At 43.4% G+C, this 25,755-nt stretch overlaps 1 protein-coding gene across 1 annotated transcript in view; it reads left to right on the plus strand.

Annotated features, from left to right (window-relative positions):
• Positions 1-25,755, plus strand: part of LOC311235388 (transmembrane protein 150A-like) — a 123,415-nt gene that overhangs the window by 40,801 nt on the left and 56,859 nt on the right. The window contains exons 4-6 of the mRNA XM_084322842.1: positions 1,159-1,245; positions 4,135-4,202; positions 16,701-16,828. Of these exons, the coding sequence (XP_084178968.1) occupies positions 1,159-1,245; positions 4,135-4,202; positions 16,701-16,828 (283 nt within the window). The remainder of the gene's footprint in view (positions 1-1,158; positions 1,246-4,134; positions 4,203-16,700; positions 16,829-25,755) is intronic.

The raw sequence follows: 25,755 nt of genomic DNA on the forward strand, positions 1-25,755 counted from the left end.
ACGCTTGTCTTTGGCTGTGTGGAGGCAAACATTTGACATCAGTGAGGAGCTCAAAGATAATAGAGTATTCAGCGGGCCTGTATACCAGTAGGGAACACGCTCCCTAATCAATGTTTTAAAGCAGTGGTTCTCAACGTGGGGTCCGGGGACCATCCAAGGGTCCTTGAGGAGATTCCATTTGGGAGTCCCCAGGAAATATTGGGACCAGCTTGATTTCACTATTATTTCACTGACTAGAAGTTTAGCCCAATGAGAGAATGTACAACAATGACTATTCAGGTTTCACTCCCTCCACTGTTATCTCCTTAGCTACACTATAGTTATGGAATTCTGGACTAAATCATATCAATCAAATCATAACAAACAACAAAACATTTCTCAGATGGGGTCCCTTTCATAACAAAATGTTGTGAAATGGGGGTCCGCAGCCGAATGCGTATCGGTTTGGGGGTTCTTGACACAAAAAAGGTTGAGAACTATGGCTTTTCAATTCAGGGGCCCAAATGATGACGATTCTCTCATTGTGTGACCCAGGCTCATTGAAACATACCACAAACATATTACTACTGTTGTCATGTGAGTGTGACCAGGCTCATTGAAACATACCACAAACATATGACTACTGTTGTCATGTGACCCAGGCTCATTGAAACATACCACAAACATATTACTACTGTTGTCATGTGAGTGTGACCAGGCTCATTGAAACATACCACAAACATATTACTACTGTTGTCATGTGACCCAGGCTCATTGAAACATACCACAAACATATTACTACTGTTGTCATGTGACCCAGGCTCATTGAAACATACCACAAACATATTACTACTGTTGTCATGTGAGTGTGACCAGGCTCATTGAAACATACCACAAACATATTACTACTGTTGTCATGTGACCCAGGCTCATTGAAACATACCACAAACATATTACTACTGTTGTCATGTGAGTGTGACCAGGCTCATTGAAACATACCACAAACATATTACTACTGTTGTCATGTGGGGATTCACCAGAAGGAGGCCAGCAACCCATTTGGGTCCTGAGTGTAAGTCAGAAAGCAGGTTTTAAAAGGGTTTCAATTGAATTGTCGTTTATGCTATGTTCATAATTATTAGACATGTCTGAAGTTAGCTGTGTGTGTGTGTTTTGCAGGCTGTATAACCAGTCGTGTGAGGATCAGCTGCCTTTACAGAGGGGTCCAGTACTCTGTTGCACTCTGGACAACGTGCCACTTATCAGGTTTGCGGCAAAGTCAACCTTATTTGCAAAATCTAAGCATTATCTACTGCAGTATTTTAGTAGCATGTACAGCAGTTACCTTACCTGTACAGTTCACCCCATTCACTTTGCATTGGCTTGTGGCTAACTAGCACCATCATTGATAGGGCTTGCGTTCCAAACATCTGAGCTATACCTTTTAAGATTCATTGTCACTCAGAATGTTGTCTATGTATGTATGTCTACTTCAAGCGAGAGACCAATGGTGCACCCCCCCCCCCCCCCCCCTCATTGAGTTCCAGTAATTAACCATCTCAAACTTTGTTGTGATTGGAGGATCAAGAAAAGAGGGCGGGGCTTGAGATAGGTCCATTGGTGTGGTTGTTCACAGCCGCTATGGTAACTCAGTGAAGAGATTGCCTGAGCAGCAGTCTGTCTCTCGACCCCATTCTCACAATAATAGTACTTAAACCCAGTGGAACACATAAAGTGTCCATGCATAATCCACCACTAGAATAGCCGCCCTGGCTGCCTCTGTGGTCTGTGGTCAGTGTCAGTCTTTTCTCATCTATTCTACTATGTTTTCTCTTCTATCTTTGGTTCGACCCCTCTTTTTAATCTCTTGGCGGCGCGCCGTAGGTTCGTTTGAGTGCGGCTCATGACCTTTGTAGAGGTTTGTCAGTTGTGTCGTCCAACATGCAGTACAGTATCATGTACAGTATCAGTACAGTATCATGCTCTAAAAATGAGAATGAGCCTTTTTTTCCCCCCCATGGAACATAAAACGTGACACAATACAGTAATAATAATAGTAAACAGGACTTCACAGGACGATAATAGTAATAATAATAACAATAATGACAATAGAAATAACAAAAATTATAAATACAGAACATAAAAATCGAATTCAAATTATATTATCACAGGCACCACAAAAGACATTTCCTCTTCCAGAGGAGCTCATAATGGTGTTCAGCCCAACTTGTCTTTGTCTGGGTGTGGGTGTTGTTAGCTGTGTGAAATATAGACCCACGTTTCTCCATCTAGACCTTTCTGTCAGGGAGGATGAGACCTTTGGTCCCGGACAGGAAGAAGGGCCTTTGTTTTTTGAGTTGTGGAATCCTTCACAACTCCTTGAAAAAGTAGAATGTAAACAAGAAAGACTTTTTTTTCTCCCCCGAAAGAAGTTAGAACAACGCATTTTCAATTGAGTCAATTCAAAATGTAAACATACATTGCTGTTTACCAATAGTACATTTTATTTTATGGCCAATAATTTATATTTGCTGACATCTAGTCTATATGATTTGGTTTGTATGAATACAAGTTTTTATGGTAGTACAATCTGAAAGTGATGAGGCATGAAAACACTGTCAAATGGAAAATAATGTCTGTTTCTACTTCAATGCTGTTGTGAATGTACCCAAACAAATCCTGTGCAGCTAAGGCATTAGACACAGAACAATTATTAATAATATGCTCATCGGACTGATACAGATAAATATATTTAAAAGAAAATTGTCAATATCGGCCGATACCAATATGGTTGACGATATATTCTTCTTCCCTAAACCTTAACATGCCAAAATCCACTTCCTGAATTCACTGAATTGAAAGTGAATTGATCCCAACCCTGGTCTGTGTGGACGTTTCCGTGTGGGAGATCTTTAACCTGAGCATGAGAAAATGGTAGCTACTGTTACATTTGATTCAAATGTAATCATGTTTGGGTTTTCTTAACAGTTTGAGTGCCAGCCATTAACATGGGAAACATGGTTAAATACCAGGACCCACTTCAATGATAGCGTTGTGAACGCATAATCTCTCTCTTAAATTATGGCTAAGTGTCTAATCTGCCTGTCGTTTATCAATGACTTGTTTGCAGTCAACATTGTCGAAACGGATTGTTTTTTAATCGGTTCATTTTCGTTTTATAGCATTTTGAAAAGCCCTCGTTTTTCAGGAAAATATATAGATTCCGTGATAAAAGTCATTTACTGGAATATTCTAGCATATACAAAAACGTTGTCATTTTTCGGCCTATTTATGAATAGTTTTCAAATAAACGCTAGATTATCGATAGTATATGTGTACTTATGCACGCTATAGAGGCGGGCTGAAAAATCGATTCTCTTATTTCCTCATCAGCGATCACAGCCACACACACACACACACACACACACACGCATAGGGCAAACGCTTATATCTCTGTGAAAACAGCTCTGATTATCCTAAGACTGGTAAAATAAATTCCTTACCTGAGATCAGATGTTATCCAAAAAGATTATTCCAATTCCTGATCGCCATTCCAAATATCGATCACGCTTATTGATTACAGTGTTGGGTCCTGTAAATACATAATCCACGCGTTTTCCGGGCCGGTGAGCACAATCGATCCTTCAGTTGGCTTGAGGGAAAAGTAAAATAAGCAAACTGGCCTCCCCCCCTTCAGCAGTGTAAAGTAATGGGGTGCAGTACCACAGGGAGAGACGATAGGGGGTGGTATCTTCCCAATTGAGCTCAGAGAGACTCTGCAGCACTAACCCGAGGCTCGATTGATGAAATATGAATTCAAATCGCCAATAAAAAAAAAAAGACAAACAAACGCTATATAGCGTCGGGGCACTCAAAGGTCGGCATGAACTAACGACAAAACGCGTCCGTGGCACTCAATGTGTTAATGGTTTCATATGGCTTTTGATCCATGGATAAGCTGTGGGCTCCAGCTGTGTGGTCAAACTCAGCCTGGCCTCTCTCAAGATGCAAGGTGGTCGGTGTCTCTGCCAAAACCTTCCCCGGGGAAACATTACTGGAACCTTTTTACAGCCCCGGAGTAACTAAGGACACTAACCTCTCTCTCTCTGTCTCTGTCTCTCTCTCTCTTTCTCGCTCTCTCTGTTTCCATTGCAGTAAATGTGGAACCCTGCCCCCAGAGAGCTGCTTCTTCAGTCTCATCTGCAGCGCTGGTTCCTTTATGGGTAAAGTATCAGTGCATTTACATTTAGACAAGTTGTGTACAACAAGTCAGCAGGAAGGGTACTCTAGAACTCTGGCAGCTAAGTATTAGGTGGTATTGTACGTCAAACAGTGTCGAACCTTAGTGCTACACTTAGTGCGCATAGTACTATAGACATGTTGGCATATGAAGGACTTAAAATACAATTTCTTTCACCAACCAAAATGAGTGCAAACACGGTTGGTTGAGACCCGGTTATTCCTCTGCTGTATTCTGGGACCCCTGGTTACCTAACCACACTTAACTTACTTACACCCCAACTGGGCCCTCATTCATCAACGTGTTCTACGCACAGATCTGTGCTTACCCTGTGCGTACGATCATTTCTAAGCAAAGAGTGGGATTCATCAATTTCAACTTGAACTTGACTTCGTGCTTACATCTACGCACAGTTCAGACCTGGCGTACCTAGCGCCCAGTGGTAGAATATATTATTACAACAAGGAAATGAGCTTCTGTGCATAATAACACTGGCATGTTCTGTACGAACCGTAGTTCATTATAGTTCATTGTAAAATAGCAACAGTAGTGTAATTATGGTCAAAACCCTATAAATAGCATTTGGAATAATAGATCTTTCTCTCAGAATGAATGCAGCATGGTTTATATAGCGTTATCGGAATATACGGGGTGTAGGCTACTGACTGACTGCGCTCCGCGTAGCTTGATTGATTGATTGATTGAAAAGTTTATTAACAGATTGCAGAATGGGTACAGTACAGTACAGCTCAGTACATACAATTGTTAATTGGGGATGCAGACCAACTTTCGTCTTGTTTACATCAGGGTCCCCCATTTTCAATTCATCATAAATCATAAAGCTCAACTCGTTATTATTCTGCGCAGACCGCAGAAACACGGGAACGTTTTGATTATATTTAAAAGGCTTTACGTTAAACGAAACAAGTGGAACTTCGAAGCTGTAAGCAGAATACAAGTCATATGAATATAGTGTTCTTCCCCCTTTTTACTGTATAAGAAAGAATAGAAAACGCATTGCAATGACACTATAGTGGACAGACTATGTATATGATGGGATTCAAGTTCATGTATTGAAAGGCAGGCTATCATACATGCAGTGAGATTCATTGTTCTTGTATATGCTCTCGTATTATATTGTTTATATAGGCTACCCAATACTGATATCAAAATAGATTGTAGTATGCCTCTAGAAATCATATGCAGCAGGTAGAAAATTGACGGGAGATCCATCGCGATTTGGAATAAAATTGAGGAGAACTTTAATCCCTGGGGTATTAATCAAACAACACGGGAAAAGGCAGTCATATTCCAGCGTGGTCTTTATTAGCCGACAACAAAATAGATGCATCTAAAAATCATATAGCCAATTGAACACAACTAATAAAGGCATTCATATTACAGCACGGTTATAATGACACACAACCAACGCCAAACAGTGGTCAACGAACGGTCTTTATTAGTATTTTGAGCTGTCCAGGCAGAATTGCAGCAATGGTCTTAGGGAGCCGTTGATATCTGACATCACCGTTTACGAGTCCGCCTTTTATTTATCCCACAATACGCGATAGTGTCTTCTTGGTTCGACAGCAGTGAACAATCTTCGTGGAGTTTCTCAGGGTTCCGCTCGGGTCCGTCCATTATTTCACATCCCATGGGGGGTGTTTCCTCATTTTCATGACCATATATGGATAATCATGCACGAGCATTGACGGTAGAACAAAGTGGTATTCATCAACACGGAGGACCATAGAGCCTGCGTACGCACGTGTGATGAATGCCGACTTCCCTGTGCGTACGCTAGTTCTACATTCCGTGCTTACGTGTGGAAGTAGGTCAAGTTCTACGTCCACGTTGATGAATGAGGGCCCTGCAGGTTCCATTACACGTCCGCCTCCCTCTCTTGTCTTACCTGATATACTGTAACTGGGTTGAATGGGGCTCTGTGCGCTCAAGACTTGCGGTCTGTTTTTCCAGCTGTGGTAATGGTTCCAGCGAGGTCTCTGAGTTCCACACAATCCACTGCCAGGTCTCCATTCACCCCCCTCCCCTCTGCAGGGGAAATGTACCCCTTGCCTCGGGAAGGTGCATTTTCAACGTGCCCTTCTGTGTGCCTCCCATGAAAGCAGCAGCCTTCTGACCGCAGGGTCAGCGACTGTGAAACCGGCCCTCTCCCCGGAGATGCCCGACCGTGCCAGAGCTACTTTAACAGCCTTTATTTTGGTTGCTTTGCCCACGGTTCATCGCCCGGTGTGTAGCGGTGCAGCGGATGTGGCTTTTCTCATTCTATTTTATACATTTTTTATTATTTTTTTACAAAAAAAAAACTGACAGGAATCCATGCATTTACCATTCAGACTATACCATATATGGAGTACAGTGGGGGACATGGATACCCTCAGGAAGTCACCATTAGAGTTGGATTCTGTGACTTATTGTGAGCATCAGTATGTGTTTCCTTTATAGTTAAGTGTGGCTCTGTCCCCGGGACCTTTCCTACCTCGTGGGAAGGAGGGACATATGAAAAGGTTTGAAACTGAGGAGATTTTCAGGATCAGCAAACCGGCCCCTTCTAAAACATCTCGTGTTCAAACATGTTTCTCGTTCACTCGGTTCAAAGTCAGAACACAGGGCCTGTTTTGACGTTATCCTTACATAATGGTCCTCCATTTAATTACCCCCCCCCCCCCCCCCTGTTCTGTTTGTTTTAACAGAGCTTTCTGACTTTGTGACACAGCAGCTTAAAGGCAGCTGTGGGGGTCTGAATGTAGCCTTTAAGAGACAACGATCATCTGAGTCCCACCTCAGCACAGCAAAGCACTGACATTAAAAACATTGTTCATAGCAAACTATTCGGAAAGAGTCAGTACTTTTATACTGTGACATAAAAAACGGAAGATAGAGTGATATTATCGCAATAATAGTGTTTTTTATCCACTACAAAAGTCACATTAGTGATGAGCTGCTGCACATCCATATTCACACACGGTGGCCATTTTGCGTGGGAACAGGGTGGAAAAGAACCCAACCTGAGCACGACATAAGAGCAAAATGGCCATGTGTGAATATGGTCCATGGGGTGTATTGCCTACTGTATATCTGTAAGAAACACCTGTTTCTTATAGGTTTTCTGAGAAAACGCAGGAATCCTGGAACGTTTAACAAGGCCATTAACCTGTCTAGTTTTTATTTTGGGTCTCTGTGTGTGTATGTGTGTGTATCTGATACCCTGGACGTTAACACCCACCAAAGGATTTTCCTAGCAAATAAAGGTTTGTTATTGATGGTGTAAAATAGAAGGTAAATTGATGATATTTCATAATTCCGTCTTTGTTACACAGCTTCTTATTTTTTTATCTTCCCATCAACACCTTATCACCTACACCTCCTTACTTTTGGTTGGGGGAGTAATTTGGCAAACAGCATAATTTCATCTTTGATATCTTTGACATATTTCATAAATGTTTGGCCCGAGAGTGCAGAAATTGAATCCGTCTAAATGTGTACCAAGTACCAACAGAGGCGATATGACCGGCACAAGCAGTGATGTCATCAGTTCCAGTGGAATCTCTCATTAACACAGAAAGGTCAAGTGTCAAGGGTCAAGGAACATTTTGTATCCACTGAACCTTGACAGTGAAATCATCTTTAGTTGAACTCACTCCGAGTATTTGGGCGTGTGCGCGTTACTGTATGCCTCGGACATTCTCCCCCCCCCAGCTTCAAAGCCTTTCCTCTGGATTTCCCACCCTCACAAACAATGCTCGGCCTGTCCTAAAGAAGCAGTTTGTTTTAACTCTGAGGTGTGGTGCGAGTTGTGAGGAGCAGAATGATGGTGGTTGGAACCCCACTGAACACGACGTGGATCCCTCACTGGGTCTTAGCCAGAGAACTCGGTAGCAAACGGGGAGTATTATCACAAGATCAATCTCATAGAAAACACAGTGTGTCTCATTCCCGAATGGATTTACGACAAAAAATTTCCTCTCAGGCCAATTTAAGACATATCCTGAGATCGGATTTGGCCGTGGCTGAGAGCAGAATTTAAGAGTGCTGAGGAGCACACTTATCAAATCAAATAAAATGTATTTGTAAGGCCCGACAACACACGTTAATGTCCCCATGGGCCGGACACGTCTGCTTTAAACAAGTCAAGAAGAAACATAACAATAAGTCAAGAACAAAACAAGAGGGGAGCTCCAGTAGCTCACCACGTACCGCGAGCGCTATTTCAGCGCCGGGGACAACCGTGCTCGTCACGGATCTGGGGTTTAGCGAGTTCGAATCCCGGACTGCAGCCGTGCCTTTCCCAGAGTGTCTTCCCCCCCATCTGAACCCTTTCAGCCTGTTTCTGTCGGTCATCCTTGACCAGAATAAATGCGATAAACGTATAAAAGAGCCAGGGGAATGGCCAAAGTTTAAAAAAAAAAAGAACAAAACAAGAACACCATAAGGTCCAACAAATTTAAAATAAATGCAAATAAATAATAGAATGCAAGCACTCCCAGACATACCCCACGCGAAGGTAAGGAAAAACTCACTAAAACCTAACAATAGGGAAAAAATGCTCCACAGGCAGTGTGGAGGAGAGAAACCTTAGAAGGGCCATTCAAGGGGGGATCTCCCTTCTTAGATGTCGGTGATAGTAGTGTTGCAGACTAACAGTTGGTAAGCATGCACTCATGTGTGTAGTGAAACACAGATGAGTGCATGCAATAGCAACTGAACATTTTGAAAAATTTAAGATAGAGCTGATAGCGATAGCAACTGAACATTTTGAGAGATTAAAGATAGAGCTGATAGCGAATCTATTTGAGGCACAGGGGCAACGCAAAGAGGGTCGCGTCCTCCCCGTCTTAATCACGGGACGTTCAACACTCTGGTCATCGCTCCGAGACAGCCGGAGACAGGGAGATGGGGGGCGGCGCAGAGAGGGTCGCAACCTCCCCGACATCATCGCGGGACGTCCAGCACTCCGGTCACCACTACGAGACCGCCGGAGACAGGGAGACAGGAGGGCATGCAGAGAGGGTCGCATCCTCCCGGCCTTCATCGCGGGACGTCCGACACTCCGGTCAACACTCCGGGACAGCAACTCACAGGGAGACGGGACAGGCGTTAGACAGCTCGCGTGATTGTAGTGGGCGGACATAGCAATAGATACAAGTGGTAAGCATATGTGTGAATAGAGTAGATATATGAAGTAAGCATATTATGTGAATAGAATAGAAGTACTTAACCCAGCAATGAAACCACGTTGACAGACCACGGACAGAAGACTGTAAGGAGCTGATCCGTGGCCTCGGTGGTGCACGTAGAGCAGTCTCTGCAATCTTGGCCAAGATCCCGAAACATCCATCACCTTGGACAGCAGGCACTCAGAGAGATGGGGGGGGGGGGGGGGGGACAGACAGAGGTTAGAGAATTCCCATGTTTGTAGTGCTGCGGAAAAGCAGAGATGGGAGAAAATAGACATCCTAACTAAACTAGACAGATTAATCTAAAGGTCAGTCCCCGACCAGGTGAGATCAGGGTAGGTTGAAGGAGAGAGAGAAAAGATGGGTCTTAAGCAGGGATTTAAAAGCTTCGACAGAGCAGGCGCCCCTGACGTCGGCAGGTAATTTGTTCCACAGGTAGGGAGCGCGGTAGACAAAGGCTCTGTGGCCGGCGGATTTCTTTTTAACCCTAGGAATCGATAGAAGCCCCGCATTTTGTGAGCGCAGAGCACGAGCGGGCGAGTATCGGGAGATGAGATCGTATAGGTAGAGCGGTGCAAGCCCATTTAAAATGTTGTAGGTGAGGAGTAGCACTTTAAAGTCAGATCGGGCTTGAATAGGAAGCCAGTGTAGGGTGGACAAAACTGGTGTGATGTGATCAAATTTTCTAGTTCTAGTTAGTATCGTTGCGGGCAAGACCACCCGTATTTCATTGTATACTTGTATGCCGTGACAAATAAAACTCTTGACTTGACTTGACTTGACTTATCCGAGCAGCCGCATTTTGCACGAGTTGAAGATTTTTGATGCTTGAATTAGGTAGGCCTGAAAAAAGTGCATTACAGTAGTCCAGACGTGATGAGACAAAAGCATGAATCAGGGTTTCAGCATCAGCCAGAGTTCAAATGGGGCGAATTTTTGCGATTTTACGAAGATGGAAGAAGGCAAATTTGGTGAGATTTTTTATATGTGCATTAAATGAGAGGGAGGAATAAAAAATTACTCAGAGGTTTTTTATGGTTGAGCTCTGGGATACATGACAAGTATCAAAGTTGAGGTAGATGTCCTGAAACAGGCCTCTGTGGTTTGGGGGGCCAACAATTAACATCTCAGTTTTATCTGCATTAAGGAGTAGAAAGTTTTGCGACATCCACTTTTTGACGGCAAGCAAGCAGGCCTCAAGGTTTTGTAATTGGGAGGAATCATTTGGCTTAATAGGTAAATATAATTGGGTGTCATCAGCGTAAAAGTGAAAGTTTATGCCAAATTTGCGTATGATATTGCCGAGGGGTAGCATGTAAATCGAAAATAGCAAAGGCCCCAGGACAGAGCCTTGACTGGGAGGGTCTCAGATGGTAAATCATTATAGACCACACAGTGTGTTCTATCAGTTAAATAAGATTTAAACCAAGCTAGTGCGTGACCCCGAAGGCCAACATGATTCTCAAGCCGACCTTGATTGACTGATTGAAAATTGTATTAACTTGACAGACTGTGTTCTCATAGTGATTCCTTCATGTCAACGCTACAGGCCTCCTTGGAATTAATTACTTAATCACAATTAAAATAAATATGACAATATTTGTACGATAAGAAATTATGCATTTGATGTCGGAAAAATAAATAATATGGATTCATCTGATCACAGGGCAGCTGGATTAACCATATCTGAACCAGCTATTTTGGACAAATGTATAATTATTTAATTACTCAGATATTCAAACACAATTATGCAATTGTGAAATGATTGAAAATAATAATTATTTAATGCCTTCTGTGGACTGTACTACGGTCTACGGGGCGGGCAGTGCAGTATATTTGCTGCTCTCCTAATAAAACAAGTCATGATTAGAATAATATAAGCCTATACTGCGTTCATTCATTACGCGCGTAGGCTATACAGTACTGCGCGCGCGCGTTTGTGTATGTGTGTGTGCGCGCGCTGCGGCGTGTCACCACGAGCTGTACTATATGATGACAATACATTAATCTAATCTCATTTTGAACGCAGTATAGGCTTATTATTCCATTAATGCCTACGGTGTAATGAATGAACGCAGTATAGGCTTATTCCATTAATGACTTGTTGCATTAGGATTTAGTAGATACTATATGCTCTGCGCTACGTACAGTATAGGTACAGTACAGTCTGTACTTATACTGTACGTAGAGCAGAGGCAGAGCATATATAGTATCTACTAAATCCTAATGAAACAAGTAACTAGAATATATTAAGCCTATACTGTTCATTAGACACATATGCCATACTGGCGCACACAAGACTTGCTATTTCCATGCGATCAGCTTTAGTTCTTATTTATTTATTTATTTATTTATTTATTTATTTATTTATTTATTTATTTATTTATTTATTTATTTATTTATTTATTTATTTATTTATTTATTTATTTATTTATTTATTTATTTATATTTATTTATTTATTTATTTATTTATTTATTTATTTATTTATTTATTTATTTATTTATTCACTGTCATTTCAGTGTTGGTGCAGGCTATATAGTGTATTTCAATATAAGTTTAATTGATTAATGATATATTCGAAGGAATGCAGGTTTATAGCTATATCAACCCCCTCCAATGTACAGTAAATTACCAAGTATGGTTTTGTCAATATTCCAATGTACAGTTTTGCTTGTACACCCACCCCTCCTACCCAACCTCCTCCAACAGTTTCTACGTCAAATGTATATACTCTCTTTTCTGGACTCTTTTTGTATCACAAACAGTACTGTATTTGCAAATCTGGTATGTCATAAATGTATAGATGTAGCAGTACTGTCTATCTGTATGTCGTGTGTGTCATATATGTTATGATGAATTGAAAATGGGGGACCCTGATGTAGACAAGACGAAAGTCTTTCTCTGGTCTGCATCCCCTTAACAATTGTATGTAATTGAGCTGTACTGTACTGTACCCATTCTGCAATCTGTTAATAAAGTTTTCAATCAATCAATCAATCAATCAAAGGTCTGTCCCATTGTATACCAATCAATGGGATACATTGCATGTTGACCTACATTCTTTCAAATGTATATAATTAATCATTAAAACAGATGTGTAACAAATAAGAAATACAAATTCCACAGAAGGCATTAAATAATTATTATTTTCAATCATTTCACAATAATTGCATAATTGTGTTTGAATATCTGAGTAATTAAAGTAATTATACATTTGTCCAAAATAGCTGTTCAGTTCAGATATGGTTAAGCAGCTGCCCTGTGATCAGATTAATCCATAATTATTATTTATTTTTCCGACATCAAATGTGTAATTTCTTATCGTACAAATATTGTCATATTTATTTTAATTATGATTAAGTAATTAATTCCAAGGAGGCCTGTAGCGTTAACATGAAGGAATCACTATGAGAACACAGTCTGTCAAGTTAATAAAAATTTAAATTAGTCAATCAATCATAAGACTGCTCCTCTGCACTCTTAAATCTGCTCTCAGTCTCAGCCACGATCAAATCTGATCTCAGGAACATTTGGGGACTCGCGCTCCCAGCCCTAATATGTCTTAAATGGGCCGAAATCTGGCTAAGACGAAATTTTTTGTCGTAAATTCGTTCGGGAATGAGACCCAGTGTTATCACAAGATATATCTGATAGCAAACAGAGTGTTATCACAAGATCAATCTGATAGAAAACACAGTGTTATCACAAGATCAATCTGATAGCAAACAGTGTTATCACAAGATCAATCTGATAGCAAACGGGGAGTGTTATCAGAAGATCAATAACTTGTGAGAGACTGGACAGTGTTCTAGCTGTACTGATAATGCGCTCATCTAAAATGTGTATCCTGGCTAGTAGGAGGCGTGATAGACACCAGAATATGTCTACGGCATGTGGATCAAATGGAATTGTGTGTGTGGGGGTTGTACTGCTGTTGGATGTGTTGTGAAGCTGCTGTGGAGCTTTAATGGTTTGGTAAATAGCCATCAGGAATCGGTTTTCAGATCTTTGTTTTGACCCCAGTCCCTTTCTCTGTTGTTCCTATCTTCTTCTCTGTCTTCAGGTACTAGTATGTGTGGGGGGGGGGGGGGGGGGGGGGGTGGAGAACACTATACAATGGCCTCCTCATGTGTAGCAAGTCTCTTGACTTTGCAGTAATATGTCAGTAATAACAACAGAGTGACGTTTTGATTTGCACAAAAGCTTTTGTAGCTCCTCATTAAAGAAAGTTGCTTTGGCACTTCAGCAGGACGGTAGGTAGGTAGGTAGGTACAGTAGGTATTTATTTAGACAACAAAACATATACAGATTATTACATCACATATCACATATTTGCTTTAGTCAAGGATAGGAACGAAAAAGCCAATGACTTATTTACATTGTTGTCCCTGGAAGTCAAGGATGCTTGATACATACACATACAACTCATTACAGAAATATTTCACAATCATTACATTTGATAGCAATAATGCTCGCTTGTTATGAAAATTCTTTGTTTTCAGAGGAACAACCAGGCTGCAACCCATGAAGTATAATAGCAAAATAACTGGGAGACGTCCCAATGCTATAATGCAATCTGAGTGCCCAGGCCACAGTTCTTACAAATGAATCCATCAGGGATTACGTATCTGAGCAAAGTACCACACATGTGAGGCAATATGTTAGGCCTACTGATAATTTTTTTCTTTCTTTCTTTCTTTCTTTCTTTCTTTCTTTCTTTCTTTCTTTCTTTCTTTCTTTCTTTCTTTCTTTCTTTCTTTCTTTCTTTCTTCCTTCCTCCCTTCTGATTATAGGGTTGTCTGATCAGATTTACCTATGCTCCCCAAAGAGCAAAAGGGTTTAAGTCAAAAGTTAAGTCAAGTCTGATCAGATTTGATCTACAGATTTGTTTCCCACATTGTTGTCCTGCAGATGACCGCAGTCACACAGAATGACCTCTTTGAATCTAGAGCTTACCTAGTGTTTCAAGTTCAAGTTTCTTTAATAGTTGTAGCGCCTGAGGAAGTAGAGGCGTTGTCGTGCCTTCTTCACAACACTGTCAATGTGTGTGGTCCATGTCAAGTCCTCGGATATGTGGGCTCCGAGGTACTTAAAACTGTTCACTCTCTCAACCGGTGCCCCGTCGATGCTGAGGGGGCTGTAGTCCCTGACCCCCGACCTCCTAAAGTCCACAATCATCTCCTTTGTTTTGCTGACGTTCAGGGAGAGGCTGTTCTCCTGGCACCATCCCGCCAGGACCTTGACCTCTTCCAGGTAGGCCCTCTCGTCGTTTGCAGAGATCAGGCCCACCACTACTGTGTCGTCAGCAAATTTGATGATTGTGTTGTTATTCCGCTGAGCCACACAGTCATGTGTGTACATGGAGTAGAAGAGGGGACTCAGAACACAGCCCGGTGGGGCCCCTATGTTGAGGGTGATGGATGAGGAGGTGCAGTTGCCTGCTCTCACCACCTGGGGTCTGCCCGTCAGGAAGTCCAAGACCCACTGGCAGAGGTCATAGTTCAAGCCCAGGTCCCTGAGCTTGGCTATGAGTTTGGAGGGGACTATGGTATTGAATGCTGAGCTGTAGTCGATGAATAGCATTCTCACATAGTTCCCCTGCCTCTTGTCCAGGTGTGATGCTGCTGTGTGCAGCACATGGGCTATGGTGTCCTCCGTGGACCTGTTGGGGCGGTATGCAAATTGCAGGGGGTCCAGGTTGATGGGGAGGGAGGAGCAGATGTAGCCCTTTACTAGCTTCTCAAAGCACTTCATGGCTATGGAGGTGAGAGCTACAGGGCGGTAGTCGTTGAGGCAAGCAGGCTTGGATTTTTTAGGTACAGGGATGATAGTGGACTTCTTCAGGCAGGTGGGGATGACAGCCTGTTCTAAGGATAGGTTAAATATGTCAGTGAATACTGGGGCCAGTTGGTCGGCACAGACTTTTAGGACGTGGCCGGGGATGCCGCCCGGTCCTGCTGCCTTCCTGATATTCACTTTTTTAAAGGTCCACCTCACCTCATGCTCTGTTACCCTGAACACTGAGTCTCCATCAGCAGACCCCCCCCACCCCCATTGCCGTGGCTTGTAGGCTGGTGTTGTTATTCCCAGCCTCAAACCTCGCATAGAAGGTATTGAGATCATTTGCTAAGGAGATGTCACTGTTTGAGGGCGGTGCCTTTGTAGTCTGTCATCGTTTTGAGGCCCTGCCACATAGCTCTGGAGTCAGCCTGTTCAAACTGAAGTAAAATTTTATTCCTGTAGCGCCGTTTTGCCTCTATTACTGTCCTCCTTACGTTGTATCACGCCACCTTGTGGTCATTCATGTTGCCTGCCACCAGCCCGGCGTTGTATGCTGTGGTGCGCGCTTTCAGAGCTTCACGGACGGATTTGTCTACCCAGGGCTTTTGATTTGGGTAAACTCTAATTATGGTAGTGGGGATTGTTTCTTCCACCAAAGTACGAACAAAGTCCAGCACTGTCTCTGTGTAGTCATTAATGTTATCTGTGTTGTCACGGAACACGCTCCAGTCTGTGCACTCAAGCGCAGCCTGTAGCGTCTCCTCTGACTCCACATCCCATTTCTGCACCTCTCGCGAGACTACCGGAGCGCTCTTGATCCTTTGTTTATATTTTGGTGAAAGAAAGATGGCCGCATGATCAGATTTACCGAAGCCACTAGCAGAATGAGCCTTGTATCCACACTTGAATTGCGAGTAACAGTGGTCTAAAATGTTAGACCACTGTGCCAAAGTATACTGTGACTTTTTTATTGTTGTTTTGTTGTGAGATGTGCTTTTGCATTTTACAGTAATGACTAACAAACAAGCGTAAAAAAAACAATGTATCGACAGAGGGAGGTCCCATTTTTTTGTTGCTGCGACCAGTAGCTCTATTGGTCACTCTGTCCACAAACGTGTCCCCACCTTGGAGCAGCCACAGATGTCACCCTAGGAGGCATGTCAACATGGTTGCAGCTGTTGCAGATTTGTTCTTGTTCTCCTATCTCATGTATAAACCCACCCCTACTTTAACCTAACCGAAACCTTAATCGCCCATTAGATATGGTGCATGACGCGGTACATGAGGTACCAAGTCTTTAGTGAATCCCGATCCTCTGTCTGAGTTAGGGTTATGATTCTCACTTGGGCCACCCATGCTAAATGTGTGCTTGTGATAATGTAAGGAGCTTTGGATAAAAGCATCCACCAAATGGTTATGTAATGTTGTTTTTCTCTCTCTCTCTCTCTCTCTTGCCTACTATTCCATCTTCCTCCCCTCCTCCTGTCATCCCTTCATTTAGTGATGCTGATTGGCCTGCTGCGTTACGCCCACGTGATAGAGAGACACCAGAACTGTGTCCTCAACACAGCCGGTCTCTCCACAGGCTGGATCTGTGCTGCTGGACTCATCATGGTGGGGAACTTCCAGGTGAGACGTGTCACTTGTGTAGAGAACAGATATAACTCCCGCAGTGATTCACCTCTGCATTAAACATTACAGGGGACAAAAAAATGTCCATAGTCTTTGTGTGGACCAAACTTTGTTTGTCCGAGGGAAGCAACAGTTGTGATTGGAGGATCAAGGAAAGAAGGCGGGTTTGTGCTTTTTTGAGGCAGGAACACTGCCTACCTAAATGTACTGCCTAGTTTCTAAAGGTTTTAAATCAAATAAAATCAAATCAAATTTATTTGTAAGGCCCAACAACACACGTTAATGTCCCCATGGGCCGGACACGTCTTCTTTAAACAAGTCAAGAAGAAACATCACAATAAGTCAAGAACAAAACAAGAACACCATAAAATCAAATTTTTTTAAATAAATGCTAAATAAAATGCAACACTACCAGACATACCCCACACGAAGGTAAGGAAAAACTCACTAAAACCTAGCAATAGGAAAAAATGCACCACAGGCAATGTGGAGGAGAGAAACCTTAGAAGGGCCATTCAAGGGGGGATCTCCCTTCTTAGATGTCGGTGATAGTAGTGTTGCAGTAAAACAGGTGTACAGTTGGTAGGCATGCACTCATATGCATAGTGAAACGCAGATAAGTGCATGCGATAGCAACTGAACATTTTGAAAGATTAAAGATAGAGCTGATAGCGATAGCAACTGAACATTTTGAAAGATTAAAGATAGAGCTGATAGCGGATCTATTTGAGGCAAAGGGGCGGCGCAGAGAGGGTCGCATCCTCCCGGTCTTCATCACGGAACGTCCAACACTCCGGTCATCAGGGTCGCATCCTCCCGGTCTTCATCACGGGACGTCCAACACTCCGATCATCACTCCGAGACAGCCACTCACAGGGAGACGGGACAGGCGTTAGACAGCTTGCGTGCTTGTGATGGCCGGACATAGCAATAGATACAAGTGGTAAGCATATATGTGAATAGAATAGATATATGTAGTAAGCATATTATGTGAATAGAATAGAAGTACTTAACCCAGCAATGAAACCACGTTGACAGACCACGGACAGAAGACGGTAAGAAGCTGATCCATGGCCTCGTGGTGCACGTAGAACAGTCACTGCAATCTTGGCCAAGACCCCGACACATCCACCACCTTGGTCAGCACTACGAGACAAGCACTCAGAGATGGGGGGGGGGGGGGGGGGGGGTTGGGACAGGGGTTAGAGAGTTCCCATGTTTGTAGTGGGCGGAGATGGAGCAATAAATACATGTAGTGAGCATATGCATACATAGTGACAGTAGAATCATAGTATATAAGAAAATTGTGAAATTTAGTAATAGATAGAGCTACTGCGTATGGATACAGGATGAGATACAAGACATTAGCTCAGGGCCGCATGTCCTGGGGGGCAGGAGAAGCCACACAGAAGGTTTAGCACTGCAGGCCAGACAGAAGACGGCATGAAGCTGTTCCATGGGACCGGTTGAGACAGAGGTTAAAAAGGTTCTAAAGGGGGGACCGGTTGAGACAGAGGTTAAAAAGGTTCTAAAGGGTCTAGCAAATAGACATCCTAACTAAACTAGACAGATTAATCTAAGGGTCAGTCCCCGACCAGGTGAGATCAGGGTAGGTTGAAGGAGAGAGAGAAAAGATGGGTCTTAACTAGGGATGTCCGATATTATCGGCTGACCGATATTATCGGCCGATATCGGCAGTAAAATGTGATATCGGAAAATATCGGTATCGGTTTAAAAACAAAAAAAAACAATAACAATATTTGTTATATATATATCCAGTGAAATTATTAGTTACCTGAAATTATTCAGTTTTTTGGACGGGGAAACCCTGCATATATCGGTATCGGTTGATATCGGTTGATATCGGTATCGGAAATTAAGAGTTGGACAATATCGGAATATCGGTATCGGTAAAAAAGCCAATATCGAGCATCCCTAGTCTTAACTCATTCAGAGCCACGCCCATATGACCAAATTAGGTCTAGCGTGCCAGCACTGAAGTCAATGGGAGGACAGGGATATTTGCTCGTTTAAGGGCAGAAAGTCATTAGGTTTAAGCCATGTCTCAGTGAGGCCCAATAAGTCGAGACTATGGTCTGTTATCAGTTAATTTACCAAAAGAGCTTTGGTTGGCAGAGAGCGAATGTTGATAAGGCCAACCTTCACGCACTCTGTATATTTAACAGCGCGATTTTCAGCCATGCGGGTAGGTTTAATCGCAATTAAGTTGGCATGGTTTATCGCACAAGGACGAGCTGGGTAAAGTGGAGCGTAACGAGATATTCTAGTTTTGATTGGATATACCGGGTTAAGGATAGAGATAGAAAGAGAGGAGTGGGGAGCCTGGTGGAGGAGGGACCCAGCATGGTTAGGAAAGGTATAGGGATTGGCAGGCTCCATCGGTTTAGCATGACTAGCAGGCTCGCTACGAGCCTGTACCCTGGCATGCTTGTGGGGAGGCTGTCAGCCGAAGCTATAATCTTGTCTATATTTCTAGATAAGAGAGAGGCGCCTTGCATGTTAGGATGCACGCCGTCCTTTCTCAGCAAGTCAGGGTGCCCCCAGAAAGAGGACCAGTTATCCACGAACCTTGAGCCCTGTTTTTTACAGTATTTTTCCAGCCATCGGTGTAGAGAAGCTGTCCTACTCATGAACTCATCATCATGCCTGTTTACAGGCAGGGGGCCAGAGAAGATTACTCGATGCCGACTCATCTTTCTGGCGAGGTCAGAAAGCCTAACTATGTTAATCTTTGTGACCTCAGAGACTTTCATCCAATCACAAGGACAGGTAGACGGGGTTTCAGTGGAGACCGCTGCGTGCTGGGACCGGAACCCGTAACACGTGTAAAATCAGGTTGCGGAGCAAGTGTCAGGACCGAGACCGGGATTACTCTTGGACGTGGGGTAGCCAGGCAGGGAATGAAATAAACAATTAAAAATGTGTTTAGACCAGGGGTCTCAAACTCGCGACCCGCGGGCCAATTGCGGCCCGCGGGATGATATTTTGCGGCCCCCTACTGGACATCAAAGTGTAGTGTTAATGCGGCCCACGCGCAACTGTTTGCCGAGTCGTTGCGCGAGAGTTGGAAGTTTTATTTATTGTATCACTTGTAGCGCAGGCTCATGACAGCAACGTTATGTTAGTGACTTGGTTGAAACGTGATTCCGGAGTGATATCAAGTAAAATGGAAGCAAATGCATCCTCGCTCCTCTGACTGCGAGCAGTGCTCTGCATGTCTGGCTGCACTGCCACTGTCTGTATGTGTACGAGTTTGGTCCAATCACATACGCGTCCCGTCAGCGTTTTTCCCCCTCAGCCACAGTCTGCGAATCAGAGGCAGAGTAGGGGAGTAGGGCGGGTCTTCACGGACTGCATGTCGTATCTCTCTTTCAGTTCAAGTCGGAGCAGAGTTGACAGCGCATCTACATTAAACTCGCTCCCAGTTTTATCTCTGTGAGATAAATGTAGCTATTAGCCTATTTTCGCCAGCAGGCAGCCAGCAGAAAAATACGGCATTTTCAAAGATGGTCAGTAAAAGAAAAGTCGACTGCAATTCAAAGGTGAATGGACGGGAAAATATGCGTTCATCCTGAGTCCCAGCCAGGGGCGTAGCTGGAGATTCTGGGCCCCATGAAAGAATCAATTTGTGGGCCCCCAATCTATTAAAAAATGTGGGGCCCCCAATCTATAAAAAAATTTGGGGCATTTATTTATTGATAACGCATAATATGATTTTTACCTATTTTTTTTTATAATACAGGCAATTATACTTTTGAGTCATCTACATTAACTTACTTTAGGATAATAATAAAACCATTTTAATAAAAAGATAATAATAGTGTTCTCTGGCCCCCCCCCCCCCCCCAGTGCTGGGCCCTTGGAATCATCCTAACCTTCCCCCCCCCCCCCCCCCCCCAGCTACTCCCCTGGTCCCAGCACCAAACCAATTATGTGACTATATGCCAAGAAACGGTAGCTATTTGAAAATAATGTATGACTGAAGTGATGGAGACCATGTTTGAAGGCAAACAAAAGCAAATCCCCCTCAGATCGCACAGCAACCAGAAGAACTGAAATAATGGCTGGTGATTTGATTAAACAGCTTTGTGATAGAATAAAAAAAATGCACAGTGCATTTCCATAGCTGTGGATGAGTCCACTGACACCACTGAGAAGCCTGAAGAACCGTTCATGTTCTGAAGAACTGTTCATGTTCTGAAATGTTATTGCTAAAGATTGAGAAGATTGGATCAGTTGTACTTTTTTTTTTTAATACTTGAAACCCTTTTTTTGTGGAATATTTGATGCGGCCCAGCCTCACCCAGACTCTACCTCCAGCGGCCCCCAGGTAAATTGAGTTTGAGACCCCTGGTTTAGACTGTACCCACCAAAACAATATGTTTTGGCGAGAGGAAAGAGGTGCTGGAAAAATATATGATTGAAATTAGATCTAGACTCATTTCTTTGCATAAAACGTAACAAACATGTTTCACAGATTCATGGAAATCATAGGAGGTTGTTGACATTTGACTCTTCCAACAAACACGCGTGTCCAAGACATTCTTTCCTTTCTATGTTTTATTTCTCCTTGTTCAAAGTAGCACTGGACATTTCCCATCACAGCCATGCTGCATCCCTCTTAGCAGAATGTAGTTATTTTAAACGACTTCTTTCTGTCTCCATGGTGAAACTTTCAGAATATTTTCTGAAGCTGTGACTAGGCCTGTCACCACCAACTACTACAACAATATTATTATCATTTTAAGACCATTTTACGCCACTGACATATTGATCATATAACGTGAGCGTCTCACTTCCCCAATATATTGTAAGATTATATTTATATTGCACTGGTATTGCTTATCTTTCTATTAGTTGAAAGAACAACAGCCTGTAATAACGTTCCTGGCCTCCCTGACTGGAATAGTCTTAAAAGTAGAAGAAACGGAACGTATCAGAGCTGAAACAGCTCCTTCACTGTGAAGACTGTTGCCTATTCAACCCATTCAAGCAAGCAAGTGCGCAAAATGAAGCTGTCTATAGCTGATTCCTTTGAAAAGCAAAATAAAAAGGAGAGGGGAGAGCGACGTGCAGCCACTGAAGGGTGAAGATGATGGAGGGAGAGAGCACGAGTTTTTACTCTGTCTCATCCCCTCCCGACTCGTTGAGTCTGATGCCTGACCCAAAACACTGAGCCTCTCTTGACTGCTCTTCAGCACTTAGATATTCGCTCAATGGAGGAGAATGAAATGGTCTTCCAGTTGACACACTGGCTTGTTGAAGTTAATGGGCTCTCTTCTCATTCGGTTTTAAACCCAATATTGTCCCACACCAGAGCTGTGGAATGCGGCTTTGAATGAATGAATGAAGGAGTTTATTTATTTAGAACATAAATTAAAAACAAATTAAAGAAATAAAGAAATGTTAATAAAACAATAAAGTAATAAACAGATTAAAGTGATTGACTATGTCTGTACTCAGGTAGAAGTAATAATCCCCACCACCAAAATTAATATCTACCCAAACCAAAAGCCCTGGGTAGACAAATCCGTCCGTGAGGCTCTGAAAGTGCGCACATCAGCATACAACACCGGGCTGGTGACAGGCAACATGGAAGAACACAAGATGGCAAGATACAACGTCAGGAGAGCAGTAATAGAGGCAAAACGGCGTTACAAGGATAAAGTTGAACTTCAGTTTGAACAGGCTGACTCTAGAGGCATGTGGCAGGGCCTCAGAACAATGACAGACTACAAAGGAACCCCCCTCAAACTGAACAGTGACATCTCCTTAGCAAATGATCTCAACTCCTTCTATGCGAGGTTTGAGGCTGTGAATAACAACACCAGCCTACAAACCACGGCAATGGGGGGGGGGGGGTCTGCTGATGGAGACTCAGTGTTCAGGGTAACAGAGCATGAGGTGAGACGGATCTTTAAAAAAGTGGATATCAGGAAGGCAGCAGGACCGGACGGCATCCCCGGCCGCGTCCTAAAAGTCTGTGCCGACCAACTGGCCCCGGTATTCACTGACATCTTCAACCTGTCCTTGGAACAGGCCGTCATCCCCACCTGTCTGAAGAAGTCCACCATCATCCCTGTACCCAAAAAATCTACGCCCGCTTGCCTCAACGACTACCGCCCTGTAGCCCTCACCTCCATAGCCATGAAGTGCTTTGAGAAGCTAGTGAAGGGCTACATCTGTTCCTCCCTCCCAATCAACCTGGACCCTCTGCAATTTGCATATCGCCCCAACAGGTCCACGGAGGACGCCATAGCCCATGTGCTGCACACAGCAGCATCACATCTGGACAAGAGGAAGGGGAACTATGTGAGAATGCTGTTCATCGACTACAGCTCAGCATTCAATACCATAGTCCCCTCCAAACTCATAGCCAAGCTCAGGGACCTGGGCTTGAACTATGACCTGTGCCAGTGGGTCCTGGACTTCCTGACGGGCAGACCCCAGGTGGTAAGAGCCGGCAACTGCACCTCCTCATCCATCACGCTCAACATAGGGGCCCCCCAGGGCTGTGTTCTGAGCCCCCTCCTCTACTCCCTGTACACACATGACTGCGTAGCACAGCGGAACAACAACACCATCATCAAATTTGCTGATGACACAGTAGTGGTGGGCCTGATCTCTGCCAACGACGAAAGGGCCTACCTGGAAGAGGTAGAGAACCTGTCACAGTGGTGTCAGGAGAACTGCCTCTCCCTGAACGTCAGCAAAACAAAAGAGATGATTGTGGACTTCAGGAGGTCGGGGGTCAAGGACTACAGCCCCCTCAGCATCGACGGGGCACCAGTTGAGAGAGTGAACAGTTTCAAGTACCTCGGAGCCCACATATCCGAGGACTTGACATGGACCACACACATTGACAGTGTTGTGAAGAAGGCACGACAACGCCTCTACTTCCTCAGGCGCCTAAGGAAGTTCCAAGTCAGTCAGAAGATCCTTAGGAACTTCTACTCATGTACAATAGAGAGCATCCTGACCGGCAACATCACCTCCTGGTTTGGGAATAGCACTGCACAAGACCGTAGCAGACTACAAAGAGTGACACGTTCAGCCGAACGCACAATTAGAGGGGGGCTTCCCACCCTCCAGAACATTTACAACAAGCGGTGCAAGGGGAAGGCTAAGAGAATTATTAAGGACTCGAGCCACCCGAACAACTGCCTCTTTGAACTGCTGCCGTCAGGCAAGCGATACCGGAGTCTTATGGCGAGCACAGAAAGACTCAGAAGGAGCTTCTATCCCCAGGCCATCAGGCTGCTAAACGAACAATAATCGCTAAACGAACAATAATCACTATGCAACAACCATCAAATGCACACAGCACACACACCCACACGCACACACACACTCACTCAAACAAACAACACACTGCAGCACCCACTCTCCACACTTTAGATCACACAAACACACTTACACTTTATATTTATTGATAAAGGATTTGCACTACAACTCGTACACCTACTGTGAATTGTACCTAAACTGCACCTCGTCCATTTATGCCTTGCACTATATAGTATTGTATATTAGTACACTGCACAGTATTGTATATTGTATGGTAACTACGTCTACGAACATTGTACATATGTCTAAACTGAACACTGTGACCTCTTTTTTTTCTTCTAATTTTTACTATGTTTTTATTTCATACTTATCTTGTCATGCACAGTCTCTGGAGCGCAACAGTAAGAAGCATTTTGTACAAAAGTATTCTGTACTTCTGTATGACAACTATTAAAGAAACTTGAAAACTTGAACTTAAAGAGGTCTAAGCACTCGCCTACTGCCGTAGAGGCGCAGGTTCAATTCCCGGCAGTCAGATGTATCTACAAACAGAATTGTTTGCAGGTGGGAAGCCAGTGGGGTCCTGGTCGTTGTAATAGCCACTCCTGCTGGTTGGAGATCTGGGGGAGATGTCGTGAACCTCTGTGCGTTGTGCTCTCACAGTGAAACTCCTTGCTGTCAGGTGAAAAGAAGCGGCTGGCAACTCCACATGTATCAGTACTGTAGTACCACTCTGTACCTCATGGTAGTCTACACCGTCCGGCAGTGTAACAACCAGGAAGGGAATTTACATAATGACTAAATTGGGGGATGGGAGCCAATCTAAAAAGGGGGGGGGAAGGAAAAGCACTATGGAACTCTGGAACAAACGGAGAGGATAATTGAATTGACAATTGAAGAATTTAAATGTCTTCAAGCAAGGTCGCTTAGTGCACCGTTGCTCATTTGTGTCAAACACATTCATGCCCTAGAAATGAGAGAAGTGCAGCCTGTTACATAGTTGTAATATGTGAAACAGGCATAGAGGAAATGTCCCGCCACTGGTTGTGCCGATCGGAAAGGCTCATATGGGCAGTTCCACCATTTTATGCATCGCTGATGGGGGGTTTCTTTCCTTCAACCCAGCTCAGTGATTTAGGTTGCTGAAGAAAATGTATATAGTTTCTTTTACACATGAAAAGGTTACTTAATACATTTTTAAGTAAGAGTAGTGTAATTGTATATTTTATGATTGTATTAAGCATCCATTACATAATATTCATTTGATCAGAGATGGATTGTTACTATCAGACTGTGAGTGGTTTTCACTACTACATCCTGCTATTGTAAATCACAATGAGCCCATTGAAGCTGTAGTGGATGTTGATGTTCTCCAGTATGTTGTATGAGGGCCATCCAGCCGCGCCAGAGTGACTTTTATAGTGTGGTGGATCTCTATAGCGTGGTGGATCTCTATAGCGTGGTGGATCTTTATAGCGTGGTGGATCTCTATAGCGTGGTGGATCTTTATAGCGTGGTGGATCTCTATAGTGTGGTGGATCTCTATAGCGTGGTGGATCTTTATAGCGTGGTGGATCTCTATAGCGTGGTGGATCTTTTTTTTTATTTAAATCTTTTAT

This window comes from Notolepis coatsorum (assembly GCF_963971535.1).
Source record: "Notolepis coatsorum genome assembly, chromosome: 10".
NCBI classification, from domain to species: domain Eukaryota; kingdom Metazoa; phylum Chordata; class Actinopteri; order Aulopiformes; family Paralepididae; genus Notolepis; species Notolepis coatsorum.